Source organism: Entelurus aequoreus, linkage group LG14 (genome assembly GCF_033978785.1).
Source record: "Entelurus aequoreus isolate RoL-2023_Sb linkage group LG14, RoL_Eaeq_v1.1, whole genome shotgun sequence".
Lineage (NCBI taxonomy): Eukaryota > Metazoa > Chordata > Actinopteri > Syngnathiformes > Syngnathidae > Entelurus > Entelurus aequoreus.
In genome coordinates, this window is record NC_084744.1 from 11,173,556 (window position 1) to 11,200,211 (window position 26,656).

At 37.7% G+C, this 26,656-nt stretch overlaps 1 protein-coding gene across 3 annotated transcripts in view; it reads right to left on the minus strand.

Moving 5' to 3' along the window:
• LOC133664351 (zinc finger protein Helios-like) overlaps positions 1–26,656 on the minus strand; it is a 77,396-nt gene that overhangs the window by 23,168 nt on the left and 27,572 nt on the right. For all 3 annotated transcript variants that reach the window (XM_062068887.1, XM_062068884.1, XM_062068883.1), the window contains one exon: positions 6,391–6,480. In XM_062068887.1, the coding sequence (XP_061924871.1) occupies positions 6,391–6,480 (90 nt within the window). The remainder of the gene's footprint in view (positions 1–6,390; positions 6,481–26,656) is intronic.

A 26,656-nucleotide genomic window follows, 5' to 3' on the forward strand; every position in this document is an offset into this window, starting at 1 on the left:
CATCCATCCATCCATCCATCCATTTTCTACCGCTTATTCCCTTTGGGGTCGCGGGGGGCGCTGGAGCCTATCTCAGCTACAATCGGGCGGAAGGCGGGGTACACCCCGGACAAGTCGCCACCTCATCGCAGTTATTAGAAGACATTTGGCGATTTGTTTCGCAAAATTATGCAAAACCAACTTTTCTTCCCTTCTGGTACCTGCTGATGTGTATTTGTGATCTGCATAAGTCCTGAAACTTGCCCGCGTCCGCCATTGTAGTCCGTACGGTAGTCAATAAGCTCCTTCTTTTTCTCTATCTTCTTGATGTGGGGCATTCATCCTCCGCTGTTGCCATTTCCGTTACAAAGTAGTGTACACTTCTAATTTATATCTGTCCGTAGACTCGCTATGGAAGCACTAAAAGCTACGACAAAGATGACGGGGAGAAGACGCTGTCGAAGTGGAGCCATGTAAGACTGCCCACAAAACATCCTGAAGTGACGGTCAGAAGACGACTTGAAGATGGTCTGTAAAACATAATCTATGCAATATTTTGACCGAAGAACCACCATTACATGTTATGTAGACCAAAGGAAGTGTTTTAAATGTAGAAAAAAAAATCATAATATAACCCCTTTAATGCGCCTTGTAATCCGGTGCGCCCTATGGTCCGAAGAATACCGTGAGAATGTTAGACAGCATGATTTGCTGATTAGCTGACTTGAATTCAGGACTTGGTAAAACTGGCCAGTGTAGGCAACGTTAGGATGGACTGACACAATGTGGAAGAAAAAAAATAGAGAAACAGGCTGGTCTGGTTCCTCCTGGCTGTTTCCAGGGAGAGAGGGAGTGTCGTTTATAGCGCCTTCTTGGCATTGCACCTGGGCCCAACGATGAGGGCGAGACATTGCGTGTGTGTGTGTTTGGAGATTGTAGTTTTGCACATAATGGCTGTTCTCACCCCTGGTCTGTACTACATCAATGAACAGTGTTGCCAGATCCCGCAGGAGAAACGAGGACCCAGGCAACATAACACATTGTAAAAAACATAGATGCCTTTATTATTCAACTATGCATATGTCAGTAACATTATAAACACATTAATACATTATTTGAATAACTTGAGATTTCTAAACCCTGATCTTCACCTAAGTAACGATAAGAAAAATATTGGTAATTTAATGATTTGGTGCATTTGCAAACAGCTGAAATTATGCACAAAACAAACTATAACCTGCTACGTACGAATGTACAACAATTATTCCCAACAAAAGAGAAATATAAGCTTGGAGAAAAATATAATTTAAAACATTTGTATGCACGTACAACACTTAAAACCTTTAGAATATCAGTATAGGGAATTAAATGATAGAATGCATTAATAAACTTAACAATTTTTTTTTTATTCTGCAAATTTTTTAAAACTTTTTATTCGACCCCTTTTACCGTATTGCATTTGCATTATCTTGTTTAGCACACTCATTGTTTATGTTTTCTTTGTTTGTTTTTTTTTGTTTTGCTTAGTTGTTTTTTTTTTTTTTTGTTGTTGTTGTTTTTTTTTTGTTTGTTTTTTGTTTGCTCCATGCTTTTTTAACCTGTAAAGCACTTTGGTGCAATCTAAAAAGTTGTTGAAAATGTGCTATATAAATAAAGTTGACTTGACTTGACTTGACTTGACTAATATAATCTAATTTAAAAAACTGTTCAAATAAAAGTGTTTGCAAAGTAAATAGAATAATCTTGGTCAAAGTTTGTTAAAGTACGACCTCTGTTTTTGGCATAAAAATGGTCAACAGAAACAAAATATGGGTTTTAGAGACTTTTATGTGCATCCTCTCATGATAGACGTCTACAGCAATTTTTGTGACGACACGTGAATCTGGTGGTAGGGGCTAATTTTTTTGAAACTTTCACAGGCCCGCGAGAGAGTCAATTTTTAAATATATTTTGCCGGACCCCAAAAATATCACATTTTTCACCGGACCTGACGCGCTTGCAAAAAATCGGTGAGTTTTCCTGAATGTTAAGTGCCTCAAAATTGCGATCGAAGTAGGACAAAAAACTTAAACGAAGCAATTTCAATAGGTCCTTTGCATCTTTTGCTGCTCGGCCCTAATGAAACTTTTTCAAAATAGGTTACAGGTTAGAAAAGTTCCTTCCGGTTGCATGGAGATGGCCTAAAAAAGTCTTGACTATTATTAAAAAAAAAAAAAAGATATTTTGATTCCAATAAAAATGTGGCTGTACAAGTGTTTCAGCTGTGAAACAAAAATGTTAAATTCTGCACCCCGACGAACTACCCTGTTGCCTTGCGTTTGATGCCAATCTTCATCTGTTCCACTTACGCAGGTGACCTTGATTTGAGCATTCTGCAATTCCCACATTTTGACAAACAGACGCCTGACGTTATATAATGTGGTCTATACGTGGCGTAGAGTCTGTAAAACACTTGTGGCCTCCGGTGTGAAATGCCGTGGATGAAGCAAAGGGGGCTTAGTAGATAATGGACATGAAAAACGTACTCGTCCAGATCATCCTGTTTTGGGATTTTACAACAGCAAAAACTCTTCATATTTCACAACATCCTTCTATTGGAGCTTTACTCAGTTGAACAGAGGTCGAACAGAAGAGTTGAGCTAGCATGCTGGCGTGTCAAAATAAATTAGGTCTTTAGATATTTCAACAAAGCTTTCGTACATTCATGGCGCTTGCAGAGAACAGTTTCACTTTCGGACAAAACTTTATGAACCAGCCTCACGCTCACGGCCGTATCCTGGCAACAAGGAGCAGACCTTGCATCTTTATATCTGTCTCCTCCAGTCTGACGGAATGGATTGTTTCGAGCGGTCAACTGAGGATTATTTAACAAATGTAACAGCGCTATTTATTGCTGCTTCTCAAACTAATCAAACGATTAACATGGTTCCATGTACCGTACATTTCAGACTTTTTCCTACGCCTTCAATCCTGCGGCTTATCGCTGCGGATAATTCATGTATTTTTCTTCGCTGACGACCATAATGCATATGCATATAATGCATATGCATATATATATGTATATATATGCATACACTACCGTTGAAAAGTTTGGGGTCACATTGAAATGTCCTTATTTTTGAAGGAAAAGCACTGTACTTTTCAATGAAGATAACTTTAAACTAGTCTTAACTTTGAAGAAATACACTCTATACATTGCTAATGTGGTAAATGACTATTCTAGCTGCAAATTTCTGGTTTTTGGTGCAATATCTACATAGGTGTATAGAGGCCCATTTCCAGCAACTATCACGCCAGTGTTCTAATGGTACAATGTGTTTTCTCATTGGCTCAGAAGGCTAATTGATGATTAGAAAACCCTTGTGCAATCATGTTCACACATCTGAAAACAGTGTAGCTCGTTACAGGAGCTACAAAACTGACCTTCCTTTGAGCAGATTGAGTTTCTGTAACATCACATTTGTGGGGTCAATTAAACGCTCAAAATGGCCAGAAAAAGAGAACTTTCATCTGAAACTCGACACTCTATTCTTGTTCTTAGAAATAAAGGCTATTCCACAAAATTGTTTGGGTTCTTTCTCTCTCTCATAGTAAGGTGTCGGCCTTCTAGCAGTGGAATGCAGAGAGTAGAGATAACTCAGGAAGTAGTCTAAACAACGGGGGTGGGAGCGAGGGACAGAGGGAAGAACACAGGAGTTCCGGGGTTTTGGGAGATCGATCTAGACTGGGCGAGGGAACGCTTCTGTACTGGATTGGGTCTCACGTTTGTCTTCAAAGCTTTGAGAATAAACCACAAAATACCAACTACTGCCTGGTGATGAATTTAAACTTCAGCTTATGTGCCATTTAAGAATTTGGGAGTGACCAGCAGCTTAAAATCCCTGGGAGGAAGAGCTGGTCAACGCAACACTATATATATATATATATATATATATATATATATATATATATATATATATATATATATATATATATATATTTTTTTTTTTTTACACAAGCAAACAAAAGGTGTGTTTTTTGTGCTATGGCGCCATCTTTGGGACGGGTTCGCTCACTACAGGTGCTGCACTGCCCTTCTGTTTATACTGAGCTTTCAACCGGAAGTACACGTGCCGTTCTGTCTACTTTTCGTCTATAGCGTTTTGCCTCGTATGGATTCTTCATTCATAACTCCAAGGAACGGTTGTGAGTTTTACAATATAACTAAAACATTTGTTATTTACTAAACCGTCCCATGTGTGATGTCTGTAGGAGTGTTTTCATGCATATTTGTACAAGCTATTGTAATATAAAAAAGCTAGCATTGTTAGCATTAGCTAATATGCTATCACATTTACAAGTGTCTGTGTTAGTATTTTTAACTTACAACGGCATTCTTTTTGTATTCTTTCAGTTTCGTGAATTCAGCAAAACGTCACTGTGGTGTTATTGAGTCTGTTTAGCTGATTGGCGAGCTAGCTTCCGCAGCTAGTGGGTCCATGACGATGACTTCTTTTTTGCTTGATCAGCCGTTTTACTGCAGTGTTACAGACACAATTAGGGCATGTAAATAAACGTTTAAAAAATATTTCTGTGTAAGTAACTCATTTTACAACGTATAGATATACGTTGTAAAATGAGTTATTTACACAGCTAATATATGGAAAAATATATTTTTCTTCTAAAATGTATTGCTGCGGTTTATATAACGATGCTCTCTATAGTACGTCAAATACGGCATACGTTTTTTTATGTAACAAGTACAACTTTTGAGAAAAAAGGATTTTCTTTATGTTTTGAGGTTATTGTTTTGATTTATTTCTAACATGCATACAGTTACAATGTGATATATCGCCTATTTCCATATTCTTGTTACAACATGTCCAAAAAGGGGTAGGAAGAAGCAGAGCTTAATTAATCCTACCCCTTTTTCGTTCCAAAGCAATTTCTTACATGTGTCTGTTCACTTTCTGTCCCTTAATTTGTAACACAAAAATACAATGATAAATAAATAATATTGCTCTCATGAATATATAGTTAAATAAAATAAATAAATATAGTTAAATAAATAAGAATTCACATTATGAGATTAATAAGATTAATTTTTAGTAAGGTAAAAGTTACATTACTGTCTGATCAATTAAGATGTGTGTACATGAAACCTTCAGGATGGGCTCTTTTAGACAAGGGGATCGATTGCTACTCGAAGCAAAAGGAAGTGAATTTGCATGATGTCACATAAACCGGCCGATGCACTTTTTTTTTTCTTCATTAAAAAAACACTAAACATTTACAAATTAAAACTGAAGAAGATAAACAAATTTAAACACTCAAAAATAATCTCGCTATTAAGTAACCAGAACAATATTTTTTTATAAAACACATTTATTCTGCTAGAACAATAAATTGTGTGTGTATTTATTTATTGCATTTATTTGTTTTATTAAACCTTGGTTATAAGTGTTTGTGAGTATTTTTTAGCACATTTAAAAATACACTGTTAGTAATGAAGTGAATTAAGTGAAGTGAATTACATTTATATAGCGCTTTTTCTCAAGTGACTCAAAGCGCTTTACATTGTGAAACCCAATATCTAAGTTACATTTAAACCAGTGTGGGTGGCACTGGGAGCAGGTGGGTAAAGTGTCTTGCCCAAGGACACAACGGCAGTGACTAGGATGGGGGAAGCGGGGATCGAACCTGCAACCCTCAAGTTGCTGGCACGGCCGCTCTACCAACCGAGCTATACCGTCCCGAGATGAGAACTGTGATCATTGTGGTGACAATAATCGTGATATGAAATGTTCATATCTTTACATCCCTCCTCCACACAATAACTCAGATATGGTAACACTAGCGAGCAGTAGAGAATATGAAGTGATGTTTGGTCCAGAACATTTTTTTTTTTAGTCATTATTGAAATGTTTCTTGCCACCTTATGTCCAATATTTTCTATTTCAGATTTCTAGTTCATTTTGTCCTCTATTATCACACGTAAAAATTTGATTTATTTCACCCTTTCAATGTCTACTCCGTCTATTTGTATGTGTGTTCCCTTTTACTGTTACCAAATAGCATAATTTTAGTTGTATTGAGATTCAAAGATAGTCTGTTTTGGTCAAACCAGCTCTTTAATGTATTAATTTTTCTTCTGTTATTATTTGTATTACATTCTGTGTTTTCTCTCCTGAACAAAAAGCAGCCGTGTCGTCTACAAATAATACTAAATTTAAGTCCTTTATTACTTTACAAATATCGTTCATATAAAGATTGAACAATGTTGGTCCCATTATTGATCCCTGTGGTACGCCACAATAAATATTTTTAGCGCTGTGACACAAGTTTCAAGCACAACTTCTCATTTGGGTACTGTTTTACTTGATAACATACATTTATTGCAATGTGTACCACCTGCATTCAGTAAATACTCACCACTGGGCGAACTCCGAACATACGGATCGTTTTGGCAGATCTGTGTAGACATTCTTGACTTCTCCTTACTCGGAGAGCACTGGCCATTACCTAAAAGACAAAGATAAATATAACAATGTTTACTTTGTGGTTATTAAGGGACAACCTAATGGTCTGCTTTGACTTATAATGTCTTTCATATTAATACAGAATAGTAAATTCCAGACTATAAGCTGCTACTTTTTTCCTACGCTTTGCACGCTTCGGCCTATAAAACGATGTGACTAATTTATGGATTTGTCTTTGCGGCCATAAGGCAAATAGTTTTCATAAAACACATGCAAATACATTAAAAACGTGTGGTATTATTTATGCTATGGCGCCATCTTTTGCACAAATTCACTCGCAGAAGGTGTTGCTGGGTGAAAGGTTACGGTGTTTCTTGCTTTGAACCGGAAGTACAAGTATCGTTCCCCCTTCATAATCATCTTTTTACTCGTACGGATTCTTCACTCATCACTCTGAGGAACGTTTGTAAGGTTTACAATATTACTAAAACAATTCTTACTTACTAAACCGTCACATATGTGATGTCTGTAGGAGTGTTTCCATGCATATTTGTATGGGATATCATAACGTAATAAAGCTAGCGTCATTAGCATTAGCTAATATCGTAACACGTTTACGAGTGTCTGTGTTAGTAACATAAACTTACAACGGCATTCTTTTTGTATTGTTTCAGTTTCACAAATGCCTCAGTAAATTCACCAAAACGTCACCTTGGAGTTACTGAGTCTGATTAGCTGATTGGAGAGCTAGCTTGCGAAGCTAGTGGGTCCATGACGATGACTTCTGTTTTGTTTGCTCAGCCATTTTACTGCCGTGTTTGGAAACAATTAAGGTATAAACATTTACAAAATATATCTGAGTAAATAACTCAATTCACAACATATATATCTGTGGCTTATATCAGTGGTCCCCAACCACCGGGTACCAGTCCGTGGATTGATTGGTACATATATATATATATATATATATATATATATTTTTTTTTTATATATATATATATATATATATATATATATATATATATATATATATATATATATTTAAATCAACATAAAAAACACAAGATACACTTACAATTAGTGCACCAACCCAAAAAACCTCCCTCCCCCATTTTACTCATTCACACTCATTCGCACAAAAGGGTTGTTTCTTTCTGTTATTAATATTTCTGGTTCCTACATTATATACCAATATAGATCAATACAGTCTGCAGGGATACAGTCCGTAAGCACACATGATTGCATTTTTTTTATGACAAAAAAATTAAAAATACCATACCCCTACACGTCCTTTAGTAGTAAGTAAAACCAGAGAGACTCCTAATTAGTCTGCTGACGTATGCAGTAACATATTGTGTCCTTTCTCATTCTATTATTTTGTCAACATTATTCATCTATATCAGGGGTCCTCAAGTACAAATCTTGAAGGTCCACAAATGTTATTTTGAAACAGGCTGGGTCCGTTTATTATCGGTCAAACTTATATAGTAGCAGGATGTAGGTAGTAGTTTAACATTTTCTTAAAATTAACAAAAATAAAATAAATATCTAACAAAATACATGAAAGATTTTCTTTGAAACAAAAATAAATAAGAACTTAAAAAAAATAATATTTCAGTACGTCTGGTAGCTGTGGCATCAGAGAGTGGGATTTGATTTATTTTAGCTGTCATTTCCTCCTTTTCTTTGCCTTCAAACATGGCACCCATCACTTCAGTCAAGCATTATTTAATTATTTCTGCACTAGAGAATGGCTTCTTGTGTTTACCCAAAACCCATGCCACTCTGAGTGAGCACTCTCTTGCTATTTGTTGTTGTGTCATAGATTTAACAAAAATCTTGCTTGATGTTTCATATGACTTTTTCAGCCTCGTGATTTCTTTTTGTCTTAGCTCTAAATCATGAGGAAATGTCTCTTCAAATTCGCGGTGCTCTTTCAGATAGTGACGTTTCAGATGTTCACTTTTCACCAGAGCAACAGTACTGTTGCATATTAGACACATTGGTCTGGTACAGGGGTCGGCAACCCGCGGCTCTAGAGCCGCATGCGGCTCTTTAGCGCCGCCCTAGTGGCTCTCTGGAGCTTTTTCAAAAATGTATGAAAAATGGAAAAAGACGACGGGAAAAAAATATATTTTTGGTTTTAATATGGTTTCTGTAGGAAGACAAACATGACACAAACCTCCCTAATTGTTATAAATCACACTGTTTATATTAAACATGCTTCACTGATTCGAGTATTTGGCGAGCGCCGTTTTGTCCTACTAATTTTGGCGGTCCTTGAACTCACCATAGTTTGTTTACATGTATAACTTTCTCCGACTTTCTAGGACGTGTTTTATGCCACTTCTTTTTCTGTCTCATTTTGTCCACCAGACTTTTAACGTTGTGCATTAATGCACAAAGGTGAGTTTTGTTGATGTTATTGACTTGTGTGGAGTGCTAATCAGACATATTTGGTCACTGCATGACTGCAAGCTAATCGATGCTAACATGCTATTTAGGCTAGCTATATGTACATATTGCATCATTATGCCTCATCTGTAGGTATATTTGAGCTCATTTAGTTTCCTTTAAGTCCTCTTAATTCAATTTATATCTCATGACACACTATCTGTATGTAATATGGCTTTTAATTTTTTGTGGCTCCAGACAGATTTGTTTTTGTATTTTTGGTCCAATATGGCTCTTTTAACATTTTGGGTTGCCGACCCCTGGTTTGGTAATTGCAGTAGGTAGGATGAAAACATATTGCTCTGTCCATTCTTCCTTGAAACGTCGGTTTTCCCTGTCCACCTTTCTTTTACCAGCCTGAGCCAACTTGGAGCATGCCATTGTGATTTGATTGACATTCAGTGACTGACGAGTGAACAGTTAGCGAAGTAGCGATACGAGACAACTGTATGCCTGCAGCGGAATGTTCCACGCATGTGGCATGAGCGCTGTATGACCCAGGTGGTAACAGCCTATCAGCGCGTCGTTGTGATAGAGATGACAACCCATACTCTGATTGGCTGATTCCGCAGCCAATCAGAGTGGCGTTCTCTCGCTCTCACTCCGTCTCTCTCTCTTTCTCTCTCTGAGAGAGAAAGAGAGAGAGACGGAGTGGCGATATTTGACTAAAAACAACAAAGAACGTTGACTTGCGCTAGCGATAACTCAAAGATAAATACAATTATTATATTTTTTTATAATAATTATACAATTTTTTATTTTATTTTTTACTATAATTCGTGCTCGGTCCGGACGGACACGTCGCTGGGTCCGGACATGGACCGCGGTCCACCTATTGAGGATCACTGATCTATATGTTCATCCATCCATCCGTCCATTTTCTACCGCTTATTCCCTCCGGGGTCGCGGGGGGCGCTGGAGCCTATCTCAGCTACAATCGGGCGGAAGGCAGGGCACACCCTGGACAAGTCGCCATCTCATCGCAGGGCCAACATTTACTGTTAATTTATGCTTTCTGTTTTAACATGTTCTATCTACACTTCTGTTCAAATGTAATGATCACTTATTCTTCTCTTCTTCGATACTTTACATTAGTGTTGGTGATACTACACATTTGGGTATCAATCCAATACCAAGTAGATACATGGTCATAATTAAAGTTCTCCTATGTCCACGGATGTATTTAATGACTTTATAAACAATAAAACAAGATTCAGTGATAATAAAAAAAAATATAGATAATTTTAGTACCAACTATACACGGCTCTTGTATTTGGTATCATTACAGTGAATATTTGTACAGATCCACCCATTTGTTTACATTGAGGAGCGCTAGCTTGCTGTTAGCGGTTAGCTATTGTATCCTCCTACGGTGTGTAGTGAAGCATGTTTAGCTATTCCTCGTCCTGCAAGGATGATACTTGTAAGAAACATACTTTATTTGTCGCCATGGAGGCCAGGATTAGTGATTTAGAAGTATTTATGCAGATTTTAGATACACAACAGCAGGTGACAACAGGTAAGAAAAGTTGGTTTTGCACGTTTTTTTTTTTTGCCTGTGAACTGTACAACAATGTGGAAGGACATATTCATATTTTCTTACAAAAGTTACTGTAACTTCCTGAACAGTGATGTTAGGAACATGAGTTAGGTATCAAATTAAAAGTTTCATGCTATATCTGGTTAGATAGAAAAAGCTAAAACATTCATATTACAATAAGAAACAGAACACATTATTTCATGAAGCATTTGAGAATTTAACAAATGTAAACAGGTGTGTTTGTGTAAAATATGTCAAACTGAAAATCATTTGACAGTATTTGTGTTTTCAGTTCATAATGTATACTGTATATTTTTAGTACACATGTCTTTCTGGTGCATCTCACACAGATATATATAACATCATAGCAACATATTGCTCAAATTCTGACAAAACAATCTTATTGAGTTTGTCAAGTAATGATAATAAATGTTACCAAAATAAGTAGCTCTAAAGGTTTGAGACCCCTCTACTACTATGTCCTTAATCTATGTATTTTACAATATTAGATATACGTTTTTTTTAATTAAATCTTTAACATACACCGTAAAATGTAACCCTATTTTTCACATCTGAATAGTGAAAGGAACCATGAAAGAATATAGTCGAGCAAGGCGGTCTCTGAGAAAGTAGGCATTGAGTCTTGCAGACCTTGCCGACATCTGAGGAGAGAACTCTGAATTGAAAAATAACCTTGCCGTTCAAGGCGGAGAAGATGCATTGAATTCCTTCAACAAAGTTTCTTCCTGGAGAACAGACAATTCTCTCCATCCTCTATAACTGGATGGCAGTTCTGAATTGCCCTGGAAACTAAATGACCTGGTCTTATGCAACTATGGGATCCGAATGTCCAGCAAGCGCTGATCGGGTTACAACCTCTCAGCAGCTCGGGCTATGGATAGCCCGCGTCCACTCAGAGGGAGAGGAAACAAATGCCTTATCCCCTTACAGCCCACTCCGTCAGGGTCACTTAAACAAAACAGTGGCTGAAGGCGGACACCCCGACTGAACCGGCTGTCCTATCCCTGAGGAACCAGAGTGTGAGTCATCATTACCACAATGAAGGCTTTTCCAACAGATTACCCGTCATGAAGGTTGGGTGTAGAGAAGAACAAACGTACTGTCGTTCAATCAACATTCCCTATCTCCACTTGTTGGAACATCTTAGTTGAATAAAGTCACCACGGAGGACGGGAGCTCACAGGGAGATTCTGTCCATGATCCATCCTGAGTTCTGAGCTCGGGTTGCAATGCTTGGAGGAACTCTCAGGTGACCAGAGTGAGCTGACCCCCCGGTAATAATGCTGTCCCCGAGACAGGACTGGCCCAGATTTGTCCTGACAAGTTTTCCATGACTGTGGTGGACACTTGGAGATCTGAGACAATGTCCATTGTTGGCCTTGAACATAAGAAACGCCACGGATACTTATTTATCCGTTGGTTCATTCATTTTCTTTATTAGTCCCGGAGGGGAAATTCTGATTTTCAAAACAATTCCATTCAAGAGCAGACATACATTACAGGGAGACAGAACAGGAACGCTGATGGGGTTAGCCAACTTCCGGCGCCCCTTAGAAAAGTGGGAAAAAGGTAAAGACTGTGGGGTATGGGGGTGGGGGTGGAGGCGTGTCTTAATGAAATTAAACAATGGATGTCCGCTAACTTTTTGCAACTCAACGCCAACAAAACAGAATTGCTGATTATCGGTCCTGCTAGACACCGACACCTATTTAATAATACCACCTTAACATTTGACAACCAAACAATTACACAAAGCAACTCGGTAAAGAATCTGGGTATTATCTTCGACCCACTCTCTCGTTTGAGTCTCACATCAAGAGTGTTACTACAACGGCCTTCTTTCATCTCCGTAATATCGCTAAAATTCGTTCCATTTTGTCCACTAGCAACGTTGAGATCATTATTCATGCGTTCGTTACGTCTCCTCTCGATTACTGTAACATATTTTCGGGTCTCCCTATGTCTAGCATTAAAAGATTACAGTTGGTACAAAATGCGCCTGCTAGACTTTTGACAAGAACAAGAAAGTTTGATCATATTACGCCTACACTGGCTCACCTGCACTGGCTTCCTGTGCACTTAAGACGTGACTTTAAGGTTTTACTACTTACGTATAAAATACTACACGGTCTAGCTACATTGTATTGTATGTCCCGGCAAGAAATCTGCGTTCAAAGAACTCTGGCTTATTAGTGATTCCCAGAGCCCAAAAAAAGTCTGCGGGCTAAAGGGCGTTTTCTATTCGGGCTCCAGTACTATGGAATGCCCTCGCGGTAACATTTAGAGATGCAACCTCAGTAGAAGCATTTAAGTCCCATCTTAAAACTAATGTGTATACTCTGGCCTTTTAGACCCCCTTTTTAGATCAGTTGATCTGCCGTTTCTATTCTTTTCTGCTCTGCCCCCCTCTCCCTTGTGGGGGGGGGGGGGGGGGCACAGGTCCGGTGACCATGGATGAAGTGCTGGCTGTCTGCTACTGTTGATCATAATATTTTATTAGAGCGTATCAAAACGCGTATTGGGATGTCAGACTTAGCCTTGTCTTGGTTTAACTCTTATCTTACTGACAGGATGCAGTGTGTCTCCCATAACAATGTGACCTCGGACTATGTCAAGGTAACGTGCAGAGTTTCCCAGGGTTCGGTTCTTGGCCCTGCACTCTTTAGTATTTACATGCTGCCGCTAGGTGACATCATACGCAAATACGGTGTTAGCTTTCACTGTTATGCTGATGACACCCAACTCTACATGCCCCTAAAGCTGACCAACACGCCGGATTGTAGTCAGCTGGAGGCGTGTCTTAATGAAATTAAACAATGGATGTCCGCTATCTTTTTGCAACTCAACGCTAAGAAAACGGAAATGCTGATTATCGGTCCTGCTAGACACCGACATCTATTTAATAATACCACCTTAACATTTGACAACCAAACAATTACACAAGGCGACTCAGTAAAGAATCTGGGTATTATCTTTGACCCAACTCTCTCGTTTGAGTCACACATTAAGAGTGTTACTAAAACGGCCTTCTTTCATCTCCGTAATATCGCTAAAATTCGTTCCATTTTGTCCACAAGCGACGCTGAGATCATTGTTCATGCGTTCGTTACATCTCGTCTCGATTACTGTAACGTTTTATTTTCGGGCCTCCCTATGTCTAGCATTAAAAGATTACAGTTGGTACAGAATGAGGCTGCTAGACTTTTGACAAAAACAAGAAAGTTTGATCATATTACGCCTATACTGGCTCACTTGCACTGGCTTCCTGTGCACCTAAGATGCGACTTTAAGGTTTAAGTACTTACGTATAAAATACTACACGGTCAAGCTCCTGCCTATCTTGCCGATTGTATTGTACCATATGTCCCGACAAAAAATCTGCGTTCAAAGAACTCCGGCTTATTAGTGATTCCCAGAGCCCAAAAAAGTCTGCGGGCTATAGAGCGTTTTCTATTCGGGCTCCAATACTATGGAATGCCCTCCCGGTCAAAGTTAGAGATGCTACCTCAGTAGAAGCATTCAAGTCCCATCTTAAAACTCATTTGTATACTCTAGCCTTTAAATAGACTCCCTTTTTAGACCAGTTGATCTGCCTTTTCTTTTCTTTTCTTTTCTCCTCTGCTTCCCTCTCCCTTATGGAGGGGGAGTTGCACAGGTCCGGTGGCCACGGATGAAGTGCTGGTTGTCCAGAGTCGGGACACGGGTGGACCGCTAGCCTGTGCATCGGTTGGGGACATCTCTACGCTGCTGACCCGTCTCCGCTCGGGATGGTTAATGCTGGCCCCACTATGGACTGGACTTTCACTGATGTGTTGGATCCACTGTGGACTGGACTTTCACAATATTATGTCAGACCCACTCGACATCCATTGCTTTCGGTCTCCCCTAGAGGAGGGGGGGTGGGGAGGGGTTACCCACATATGCGGTCCTCTCCAAGGTTTCTCATAGTCATTCACATTGACGTCCCACTGGGGTGAGTTTTCCTTGCCCGTATGTGGGCTCTGTACCGAGGATGTCGTTGTGGCTTGTACAGCCCTTTGAGACACTTGTGATTTAGGGCTATATAAATAAACATTGATTGATTATTCCATAAAATAGTTAAATTAATTTCTTAATTCTATCTTGATTAAAAAGTGTATCGTCTAGTTCATGGCTCTTTAAAGGCCAACTGAAAGCCACTACTACCAACCACGCAGTCTGATAGTTTATATATCAATGATGAAATCTTAACATTGCAACACATGCCTATACGGCCGGGTTAACTTATAAAGTGCAATTTTAAAATTCCTGCCACACTTCCGGTTGAAAAACTCCTTTGGATATGATTTATGCGCGTGACGTCACAAAAGCAACGGACCCGATAGAAAAGCCTCTTGTTTTCTTCGACAAAATTTTACAGTATTCTGGACATCTGTGTTGGTGAATCTTTTGCAATTTGTTTAATGAACAATGGAGGCTGCAAAGAACGTTGTAGGTGGGATCGATCGGTGTCTTAGCGGCTAAGTACAATACTTACAGCAACACAACAAGGACTACTTACTACGCCTAGCCGATGCTTGCCGCCAAACCCACGGATGAAGTCCTTCGTCGCGCTGTTGATCGCTGGAATGCAGGTGAGCACGGCTGTTGATGGGAAGATGAGGGCTGGCTGGCGTAGGTGGAGCGCTAATGTTTTATCATAGTTCTGTGAGGTCCGGTTGCTAAGTTGCTAAATTAGCCTTAGCGTCGTTAGCAACAGCATTTTTAAGCCTTACCAGGCTGAGAATTTTTAACCGTGTAGTTACATGTACATGGTTTAATAGTATTGTTGGTCTTCTGTCTATCCTTCCAGTCAGGGGTTTATTTATTTTGTTTCTATCTTCATTTGAGAACGATGCTATCACGGTAGCTCAGTAGCTAAGTGTGTCACCGATGTATTGTCTTGGAGATAAAAGTCACTTTAAATGTCCATTTCGCGTGCTCGACTCTCATTTTCAAGAGGATATGGTATCCGAGGTGGTTTAAAATACAAATCCGTGATCCACAATAGAAAAAGGAGAGAGTACATAGTTCTGTGAGGTCCGGTTGCTAAGTTGCTAAATTAGCCCTAGCGTCGTTAGCAACAGCATAGTTAAGCCTTACCAGGCTGAGAATTTTTAACCGTGTAGTTACATGTACATGGTTTAATAGTATTTTTGATCTTCCGTCTATCCATCCAGTCAGGTTTTTTTTTAATTTAGTTTCTATCTGCATTTGAGACTGCTATGCTATCACGTTGGCTACGTAGCTAGGTTAGCTTCTATTTTTTTAGCTTCGAAAAGCTGAATATTATTAATCGTGTATTTACATGTTCATGGTTTAATAGTATTTTTGATCTTCTGTCTATCCATCCAGTCAGGGTTTTTTTTAAATTTAGTTTCTATCTGCATTTGAGACTGATGCTATCACGTTGGCTACGTTGCTAGGTTAGCTTCTATTTTTTTTTTAGCTTCGCAAAGCTGAATATTATTAATCGTGTATTTACATGTTCATGGTTTAATAGTATTTTTGATCTTCTGTCTATCCATCCAGTCAGTTTTTTTAAATTTAGTTTCTATCTGCATTTGAAACTGCTATGCTATCACGTTGGCTACGTTGCTAGGTTAGCATCTATTTTTTTTAGCTTCGCAAAGCTGAATATTATTAATCGTGTATTTACATGTTCAGTCACTGTGAATGTCCATTTTGCGTTCTCGACTCTCATTTTCAAGAGGATATAGTATCTGAGGTGGTTTAAAATACAAATCTGTGATCTACAATAGAAAAAGGAGAGAGTGTGGAATCCAATGAGCCAGCTTGTACCTAAGTTACGGTCAGAGCGAAAAAAGATACGTCCATCACTGCCTCTCAAGTCCTTCACTGTAACGTTCCTCATCTACGAATCTTTCATCCTCGCTCAAATTAATGGGGTAATCATCACTTTCTCGGTCCGAATCTCTCTCGCTCCATTGTAAACAACGGGGAATTGTGAGGAATACTAGCCCCTGTGACGTCACGCTACTTCCGGTACAGGCAAGGCTTTTTTTTTATCAGCGAGCAAAAATTACGAACTTTATCATCGATTTTCTCTACTAAATCCTTTCAGCAAAAATATGGCAATATCGCGAAATGATCAAGTATGACACATAGAATGGATCTGCTATTCCCGTTTAAATTTTAAAAAATCATTTCAGTAGGCCTTTAAATACATACTTTCAGAGGATATGCATTTATTTACAGCGTGTTTTAAAGAGATAACATTTTAGAAATGATTTCTGGGTACATTACTGATCAACTAAATCATTGAATGGTTAAAAGGAGTTTTTATTTATAATATGATGAGGTTTAGTAATACCTCTATCTTTCCATGTTGTCCATTTGACCACATTTTTTATTAATCATGATATTAGGATTGTACCAAAGCGGTTGATTCACAGATGTAATTGGGTTGATTCCAAGTATTTTCTAACACAGTTTTAGAATGTTAAAGGTGGCTTCTATTGGGCTCTGCCTCAATTCAATAGGTATTTTTTTAATGTAATATAAAGGTCCAAGGTCCAAATTGTCCAAGGTGTTTTTCTGCAGAAGAATGGAATAAGTGGCTTGCTTGTTTACAACTGAAGAAGATATAATAATGTAAGAAGTTTGGTAATTGTAGTCCTCCTTTATCTTGTGTACTAGACAATCTTAAGTATGAGCATCTGGCCTTCTTTCCACACCATATAAAGTGTGATATCATTGCATGTATTTTCTTAAACCAACTTTTATTAATTAGGACAGGCATCATTTTCAATATATAATTAACTGCTGGCAGTATACTCATTTTTACTATGTACAAACTGATATTTGGAGAAGTGACCAACGTTCCATTTTGGATTCTATATTATTTTTTAAATGTTTAAGATTTAGATCTCTGCTTGTATAAAGGTTTGGTGTAATATGTAGTCCTAGATCAGGGCCGGCCCGTGGCATAGGCCGTATAGGCAAATGCTAAGGGCACCGTCCATCAGGGGGCGCCACGCCAGTGCCACAAATGTTGGAGAAAGAAAAAAAAAAAAGTTGGTACTATTATTTCTAAATACAAAAAAAGAATCCCACGTTAATTAAAATGCAAAGTAAAGCCTATTTAAAAGAAATATTATTTGTTACAACATTACGCCACCCCCCTCCCCCCGCACGGTGCGCCCCCTCCCTTCCGTATCATGACTCTTTTTGGACGTCACCACATCAAAAAAAATCAACACAAGATGTCAAAACGGCCAAACTGTCAGGTGCCCAGGGAAGAAAAAAAGAGAAAAGAAGAGGAGGAGAAACGAGAAAAAGACAGAGGTAGCAGGGAGGTAACGTTAGCCTACATGAAATTATTTGTCTGTTACAGAATGTGATAGTAACCTGGCTTTTTAGCACATGATTCGGCAATTGTTAATCAATAAATAGCTAGTTCTGTTTTAACGTCGGGTTAATATTGTGGAGGGGGCTAAATTGTTATGGAAAATAATAATGTAACGTTAGGTAATTACAGTACTCCCTGGTGTACAGTAATTTGTAAGTCATTTTAGTTAATGCAATATTAAAAAGCACAAATAGAGAACTCTGTAGGATCCCCTTTTTTTGTAATATAGTTGTTAAAGTCATACTGGTTTGATATCTTGTTTTGTGCAGTGCCTTATTTACAGTATATTGTATTTTTAATTTATTTTACGCAACTTGTTGACACGTTTTATTTTGTGTTTATGTATGTAAAAAATATTGTATTTCTGTTCATTTTTTATTTTTTGTATTCATTTATTTATTCATATTTTTTTTTATCTTGTTAACTATTCTGATTGTTAATTTGCTTTCTTTAAGTAAAAAAAAAGGTCAAAGACAAAGCTATTCGGTTTCTTGTGAGTATATACACTTCACTGCCGATGTGGGGGGGCGCCACCTAAAATCTTGCCTAGGGCACCAGATTGGTTGGGGCCGGGCCTGTCCTACATATATTATTTCTGCCTCTTTTCATTTAATTTTGGAGTTCTGAACTTGCGATTTCTTAGTGTTTATTAAGTGGTAATATTTCACATTTGTCCCAATTTATTTTATACCCTGATAAATAGCCATATTCAGTGATGACATTATTGATATAGTGAAGAGAGGAGTCAACATGTGACAGGTAGAAAATTGTCATCGCAATACATCGATAGCTTATTATACTGAGAGCCAATTTTTATAACATGAATATTATTTTCACTTCTTATTTTTGCAGCTAAGGGTTCAATAACTAAATTAAAGAATAATCCAGATGCAGGACATTCATGTTTTACTCCTCTTTTTAATGAAAAAGATTCTGAAATATGATTATTGGTTTTGACTGATGCCATGGGCCTCGTATAAAGCATCTTAATCCATTGTATAAAATTACCTCCAAATCCAAATTTACGTAATGTGCAAAACATAAATGGCCAATTTATGCGGTGGAATGCCTTCTCTGCATCAACAGTACATACTGCTGTGGAATAAGGGAGACGTCTCGCATAATAGATAACATTAAACCATTTCCTTGTAGTGTCTGGAGATTGTCGACCTTCCATGAAGCCAGTTTGGTCAGTATGAATTAATTTTCCTATTACATTTTATAATCGTGTGGCTAACATTTTTGCCAAGATTTTATTGTCCATATTGGCTCGGGATAAAGGGCAATATTTCATGCAAATCAATGGGTCTTTATCCTTTTTATGTATCAATGAGATATGAGAAAAATTGAAGGTTGAAGAAAACAATTGTTTATTAAATGAAGATTGATACATTTGTAATAATAGAGGAGATAAATCTTTACTGAATATTTGATACAATTTTGTATTGTAGACATCCGGGCCAGGAGATTTATTTTTTGCAAATAAATGTATAGCTTTTTGAATTTCCATTAATTGTATAGGTTCTTCCAGCGACTGTTTGTCATGCTCTGATAAGGATTGGAGTTGAACTGCGTTTAAGTATGACTGCATTGCTTCTATGCTAAAATATTTCTCAGGCTTATATAGATTTGTGTAAAGTATTCTAAATGTTTCATTGATTTGCTAGGGATCAACAGAAATACAACCATCTGAAAGTGTAATATTAGATTTATGATTTCTAGTCATCTGCTTCTTTAATCTTAACGCACGGAGCTTTCCAGCTTGTTCGCTGTATTCATGAAACTTTAATTTTGCCTTATTAATTGTATATTTAACCTTCTGCTTTATTATATTATCATATTCCATTCTCTGTTTGCAAAGTTTGATCCATGTTTCCTGATTATATTGTTTGGACAATGTGTCCTGCAATTGTTTGATTCCATTCAATAATTCATTTTCTTCAGCACGTTGTTTTTTATTCTTAGAGCTTGGAATCCTAATAAGTTCTCCTCTTACACAGCACTTAAGTGCTTCCCATATTGTGGAGATGTCAGAGACAGAATCCTGATCCTTTTTTAATCAAATATGAAATAAATTATTTATTTTGTAATTTATTTTCCTCACTTTCTAATAAAGAACTATTAATTTTCCATTGTTTGAATTGGAACGCGACTGGAGGAAAGCTTACAGCGATTTGAATTGGACTATGATCAGAAATAATTATTGGGTGGATTTTAGCCTGCACGTTTTCTACAATTTTATTTTAATTTTATAATTTTGTTATTTTTATTAAGTATCCCCATTAGCTGGTTGCCACAACAACCCACTAGTCTTCCTGGGGTCCACAAACTCAATACAATTAGAAGTAAAAGCATATAATTATAACTACACAATACAGAAACAAATAAAAAAAATTGCCTTTGGAACAAAGAACATATCAATTCTTGAAAAGGACTGATGTCTGTTTGAATAAAAAGTTAAATCCTTCTCATATGGATTTAAGGTTCTCCAAATATCTATTAGGTTAAGAGTTTGCATTAACTTCAGAAGAGAAAAAAAGATTTCTTGGATTTAACAATCTTACCAGTTTTATCAATATTTGGATGTATTGTTAAATTTAGACCTCCACCCATAATAATAACAGAACCAACATAATATGCCAATTTGAGCTCCATGTCACCAAAGAAAGAAGGTTTATCATCATTGGGTGCATATACATTTACCAGTGTGGTATTGTTAGTATCTATATGGCAATTAATAATCCTATATCTACCCTCTGGATGTAAAAATATACTATTTATAATATTTTTGTTAAACATTTAAGCAAAACCAGGGGCCGTACTTATCAAGCTTCTTAGAGTGCCATTTTACACTTAAGTCCTGAGAATTTGCGAAATTTAGTCCTACTCTCAAACTTAAGAATAAAAGCTTTTTATCAACGTTCTTAAGTCTAAGAATCACTCCTACTCTCCACGATATTTAAGAGACCTTCAGAGGTGTCTTAAGTGGTTAGGAGTTGCCAGCAGGGGATGGCACTGAGGCGAGAGAGACGTGCGCGAACGTTCAGGGAACGGAACAATGTTTTTTGTTTTTTTTTATGACGAGCAGCTGATCAAACGGTATCGTTTAGACAGAGCGGATATTATTTTTGTCACAGATTTAATACTTTTCGATTCCTAGTTGATTTCTGCATGTGGCTGCAGTGGGCTAGTATATATAGAGCCACCCACACCAGTTTCAAATTAGTTGCCTAATTAATGAATTGGAAAGAAAATGTTATGACAGTAGCGTATGTGTGTGGCCGTGAGGTGAGTGACGTCAGTGAGTGTGTGGGCGATAGAAGAGAGGGAGCGGTAGCGTGAGTGCCGGCGGGGACTAGTTTGTTTTGTATTATTTTGTAGTTTATTGTCAAAATATACACTCCCACTGTCCACTTAAATAGTTCCAAGATATTTCTTTATTCTTAGACAACGGATTCCCTTCCGTGATTGGTCATTTCTATGGACACAGAAATGACGTCACCTAAAATTCCGTTTACGGCACATAGTAATGTCGTAATTCAGCTCTGAGTGTGACACTTAAGATTCAGTCCTACACTTCGCTGAAAGTGTGAGTAAGACGCTTGATAACTAACTTTTAAGTGCAGCTTTCAGCGAAGAATTTATTTACTCTTAAGTCAACTCTTAGCAGACTTCTTAGGAGTAATTCTAAGAAGCTTGATAAGTACGGCCCCAGATCTTTTGGGGGACAGTCCAACACCAACTATCTCACCAACCCATCCTTTTTTCAAATATTTTAAATGTTCAGTTTTCAAATGGGTTTCCTGAAGAAAAGCAATATCAGTAGAAAGATTGTTTAGATGCTTCAGAATTTTTCTTTGTTTCACCTGTTCATTTACTTCTTTTACATTCCAAGATATAATTTTCAAACATGTTCTAGTCATTGCAATATCTTATGTTTGTGTTAACTGCTTTTCTTCCTTGTGTGACAACAATGATCAAACATAACATTTAGTAAGTGTGTCTTCTCAATGTATATTCTAACTGGGTTATTTTTTCTTATCAATCCCCCTACCTCCCCCCTCCCGTTGCTCTTTACCACAAAACGGAATAATTTGAATAGCAAAATAAACATGCTTAAAGAAAATACAATAAATAAGAGGGGAAAAAAATTATAAGGGAAACAAAATCATAAGAGCAAGAGAGAGCTAAAAAGTAAAAAAAAAAAAAAGTAAGACGGTAGAAGGGAGAAAAACAAAGAGAAACCACAAAAAACAAAGCAAATATCACCAATCAATCAAGTAGTGGTATAAACTAAAGGAAAAACAGAACCAGGCCATTAATACATCACCCCCTAAAAAAACGTTTGGACAGAAATAAAGAAAAAAGCAAGACTTTTAACTCTTTGCCACACTAAAAGCCGTGTTTGAACCTGGAAGAACTTCATCGAGGTTTCTGGCGGTGTTGAACGTTTCCATGATTACCTGTGCATGCATGACGTCATCATCTCGCGCCATTGTTTTAGTGCCGTTGCAATATGTTCTTTTCAGTCCGTTTGGATTATATCAACACCGCCACTCAACCAGTACGTAATGCAGGCATTTCTGAAAAGAGTTCCTTCGATGTAGAGTTTGTCCACAATTAGACGGGTTCGTTTGGTGTTCTTTTTAGCCTCATTCATTATCGGATACAACAGCCGTCTCCTCTTGAGTATCTCGGCTGGGAACTGGTCACTGATGGAGAAGGTCGTTCCCTTGAGTTCTTTTCCACGTTCCGTTAACATGGATTTACTCTTTGGGTCAACAAACTGTGCAACAGTTGGACGACATATCTTCTCTCCCCCAGAATGTCGTTTTTTCCTATTACGATGAACTCGTCCAAAGCCGGTGTTCCTTGCTGTTGCGCCGTCCATCTTAAGATGGGATGTTAGGAACGTTTGGACCAACTCCTCTGTTTTGTGGTAAGTTCCCAACTTTTCCTCGCAAACTCTGTGAATTATGACATTGTTCCGCATACTATTACATTGTAGATCCAAAATATCTTGCGTGATTTTTATACTTGTATTTTCGATGTCAGAAGTTTTGCTGTCTGAGGCTGTTCCCTTCTGCTCTTGGCGTAGCGTTTTCCTGCTTAAGCACGTCCACAAGTGCCATTTGAAAGTCCATAGATTGTTTAAGCTCCTCCACATCCTCGGGTAGTTTCTTCAATAAGTCGAGGTTTTGTAATTTCTCATTGATTTTTACAATGGAGCTTAACAACACCAGGGGGTGCTCCACTAACCACGTTAAACCCAGATTCCGAACTAACAAAGGTCTTAACTCATTCTCTTTCTATGCCACATCAATGTGGAATGCGCTCCCAACAGGTATAAAAGAAAGGGCATCTCTATCCTCCTTCAAAACCGCAATAAAAGTTCACCTCCAGGCAGCTACAACCCTAAACTAACACCCTCCCCGGATTGCTAATAATCAAATGTAAACAATCAAATGCAGATACTTATTCTTTTTCTTATGCCTTCTGATCTCTCTCTCTCTCTCTCTCTCTCTCTCTATGTCCACTACTTGATGTCCATATCCCCCCTCCCTCCACACCCCTGATTGTAAATAATGTAAATAATTCAATGTGATTATCTTGTGTGATGACTGTATTATGATGATAGTATATATGATAGTATATATCTGTATCATGAATCAATTTAAGTGGACCCCGACTTAAACAAGTTGAAAAACTTATTCGGGTGTTACCATTTAGTGGTCAATTGTACGGAATATGTACTTCACTGTGCAACCTACTATTAAAAGTCTCAATCAATCAATGATATCTTTTAAGTCCTTCGTAATATCATCAGACTCGCTTGAGTGACTCAGCTGGCGTCTCTCACGCTTCTTTGTCGTCATGTTATAATAGTATGAATCAACATATGATTCCAAATGTGAACTAGATTCTTCAGCGTGGGATTCCAGTCTTGTATTTATTTAGAAGCACATAGTTTAATCGGCTCATTTTGGGATGATTTGGCCTAGCTCTTGTCTCACAGACTACTTACTGATTGCAGCCATCTTGACTGCTAACCCTATTACCTCCATTGTTAGCGATGAGGTGGTGACTTGTCCAGGGTGTACCCCGCCTTCCGCCCGATTGTAGCTGAGACAGGCTCCAGCGCCCCCCGCGACCCCGAAGGGAATAAGCGGTAGAAAATGGATGGTTAGCTGACTTTTGCTGGCGTTTATTTACGACTTAGAATGCACAAAAAAGAACGTGTACAGAAAGATTGTAAAATAATGGGCAAAATTCCAAAAGTAAAGTTCAGTTCCCCTTTAAAACTTTAGCGATCCCAACATTACCCTTTGTTTATTTCATGTAATTATATAGTGGACTACGATGTTAACGTTCAGGAGCGTAGCACCAAATTGTGGGCGCCCACACAATAGACTGCTGAAGGGCCTAACATTGCCGCCCCATACACACCGACTTGCACTAAAATGTCATTTTTTTTGCATTTATTTGATTGAAACAGATTTTCAAAACACATGTGAAAACTTTTTTTTGGGGGGACTTTTTAATGATGGGAATAATCAAGAACATAACTCGCTAAACCTCTTTTAAATAATTTGGCTTTGTTTCAAAGAGAAACAAATATATATATAAAAAAAAGCCCCCAAAAATGTATATAAAGTGGCCAAAAAATTATATACCTTTGTCATTATTAATTTGAATATGATTAAACATGTTGGAGGTTTGTGTCTTTAATACAAAAGTTGTTTTTTTTACACTGAGTTTATGTCACTGAATTTTTTGCATTTGAGATGAAAATTGTGCGGACAATTTCATTGAAGAAAAGTTTGTGAGCAAAATGTGTGTGTTTAAAAATTGTGTTTGTTTAACAGTGTTTTCAAATAATTTTGCAGAAATGTTGTGTAAAATAAAATCATTGTGTAAAAAATCAGTGTGAAAATATTCCAAACTGGAAACTCCATCCATTCATTTTCTACCGCTTGTCCCTTTTGGGGTCGCTGGAGCCTATCTCAGCTACAATCGGGCGGAAGGCGGGGTACACCCTGGACAAGTCGCCACCTCATCTAAACTCACTTCCGGTAAATTAAGACTGAAGCAATCGATCCTGTCTCAGAACCAGCTAATGAGTGGCTTTAGTCTTAATTTACCAGGGGCCGTACTTATCAAGCTTCTTAGAATTACTCCTAAGAAGTCTGCTAAGAGTTGACTTAAGAGTAAATAAATTCTTCGCTGAAAGCTGCACTTAAAAGTTAGTTATCAAGCGTCTTACTCACACTTTCAGCGAAGTGTAGGACTGAATCTTAAGTGTCACACTCAGAGCTGAATTACGACATTACTATGTGCCGTAAACGGAATTTTAGGTGACGTCATTTCTGTGTCCATAGAAATGACCAATCACGGAAGGGAATCCGTTGTCTAAGAATAAAGAAATATCTTGGAAATATTTAAGTGGACAATGGGAGTGTATATTTTGACAATAAACTACAAAATAATACAAAACAAACTAGTCCCCGCCGGCACTCACGCTACCGCTCCCTCTCTTCTCTCGCCCACACACTCACTGACGTCACTCACCTCACGGCCACACACATACGCTACTGTCATAACAATTTCTTTCCAATTCATTAATTAGGCAACTAATTTGAAACTGCTGTGGGTGGCTCTATATATACTAGCCCACTGCAGACACATGCAGAAATCAACAAGGAATCGAAAAGTATTAAATCTGTGACAAAAATAATATCCGCTCTGTCTAAACGATACCGTTTGATCAGCTGCTCGTCATCAAAAAAAACAAACATTGTTCCGTTCCCTGAACGTTCGCGCACGTCTCCTGCCTCAGTGCCATCCCCTGCTGGCAACTCCTAACCACTTAAGACACCTCTGAAGGTCTCTTAAATATCGTGGAGAGTAGGAGTGATTCTTAGACTTAAGAACGTTGATAAAAAGCTTTTATTCTTAAGTTTGAGAGTAGGACTAAATTTCGCAAATTCTCAGGACTTAAGTGTAAAATGGCACTCTAAGAAGCTTGATAAGTACGGCCCCAGAACTTTTGAAGCAATGAATATTTCTGTATGGAATTTTTATGCAAGTATCTTTTTTAGAATAACATTTTTTACACAGAGTATTTATTCAACAAAATCCTCAGCATAATTTGATTAAAAAAAAACTGTTCACAATATTCAAACGCACAAATTCAGTTACATAAATTCAGGGTCGTAATGAAGACTTAAATTAAATTGAATTAACCCAGGATTATTATCACTGGATAAATATAATTAATAATAATATATTTTATTATTATGATTATTTTATTATTAGTCTATATCAGGGGTCTCAAACTCAATTTACCTGGGGGCCACTGGATGCAGAAACTGGGTGAGGCTGGGCCGCAAAAAAAGATTTCTTAAAAAAATATCTAACATGCACTTTTTAATGAATTCACCTTCTTTGAATGGCTTTCCTGCCCTAGCAACCATCTCACTCACCATGTAGCTAGCTTTGACTGCTGCATCGCTCTTTTCTTGACAAAATCTTGTTGCCTCAGTAGACTGTTTTTAAAACTTGCAACCCGGTTCACTCTCTCATCTCCCTGGTATTTTGCATACTCCTCAGCATGTCTAGTTGTATAATGACGTTTCAAATTGTATTGCTTGTGCACCGCAACTTTCTCTGTATCAACTACAGAAAAGAGCTATAAGGATTATTCATGAAGTAGATTACTTAGAAGACACTAACATAATATTTATTAATTCTGGTTTATTGAAATTACAGGAGCTAGTAAAGTTACAGACATTATGTGTCATGTTTAAGGCTGAA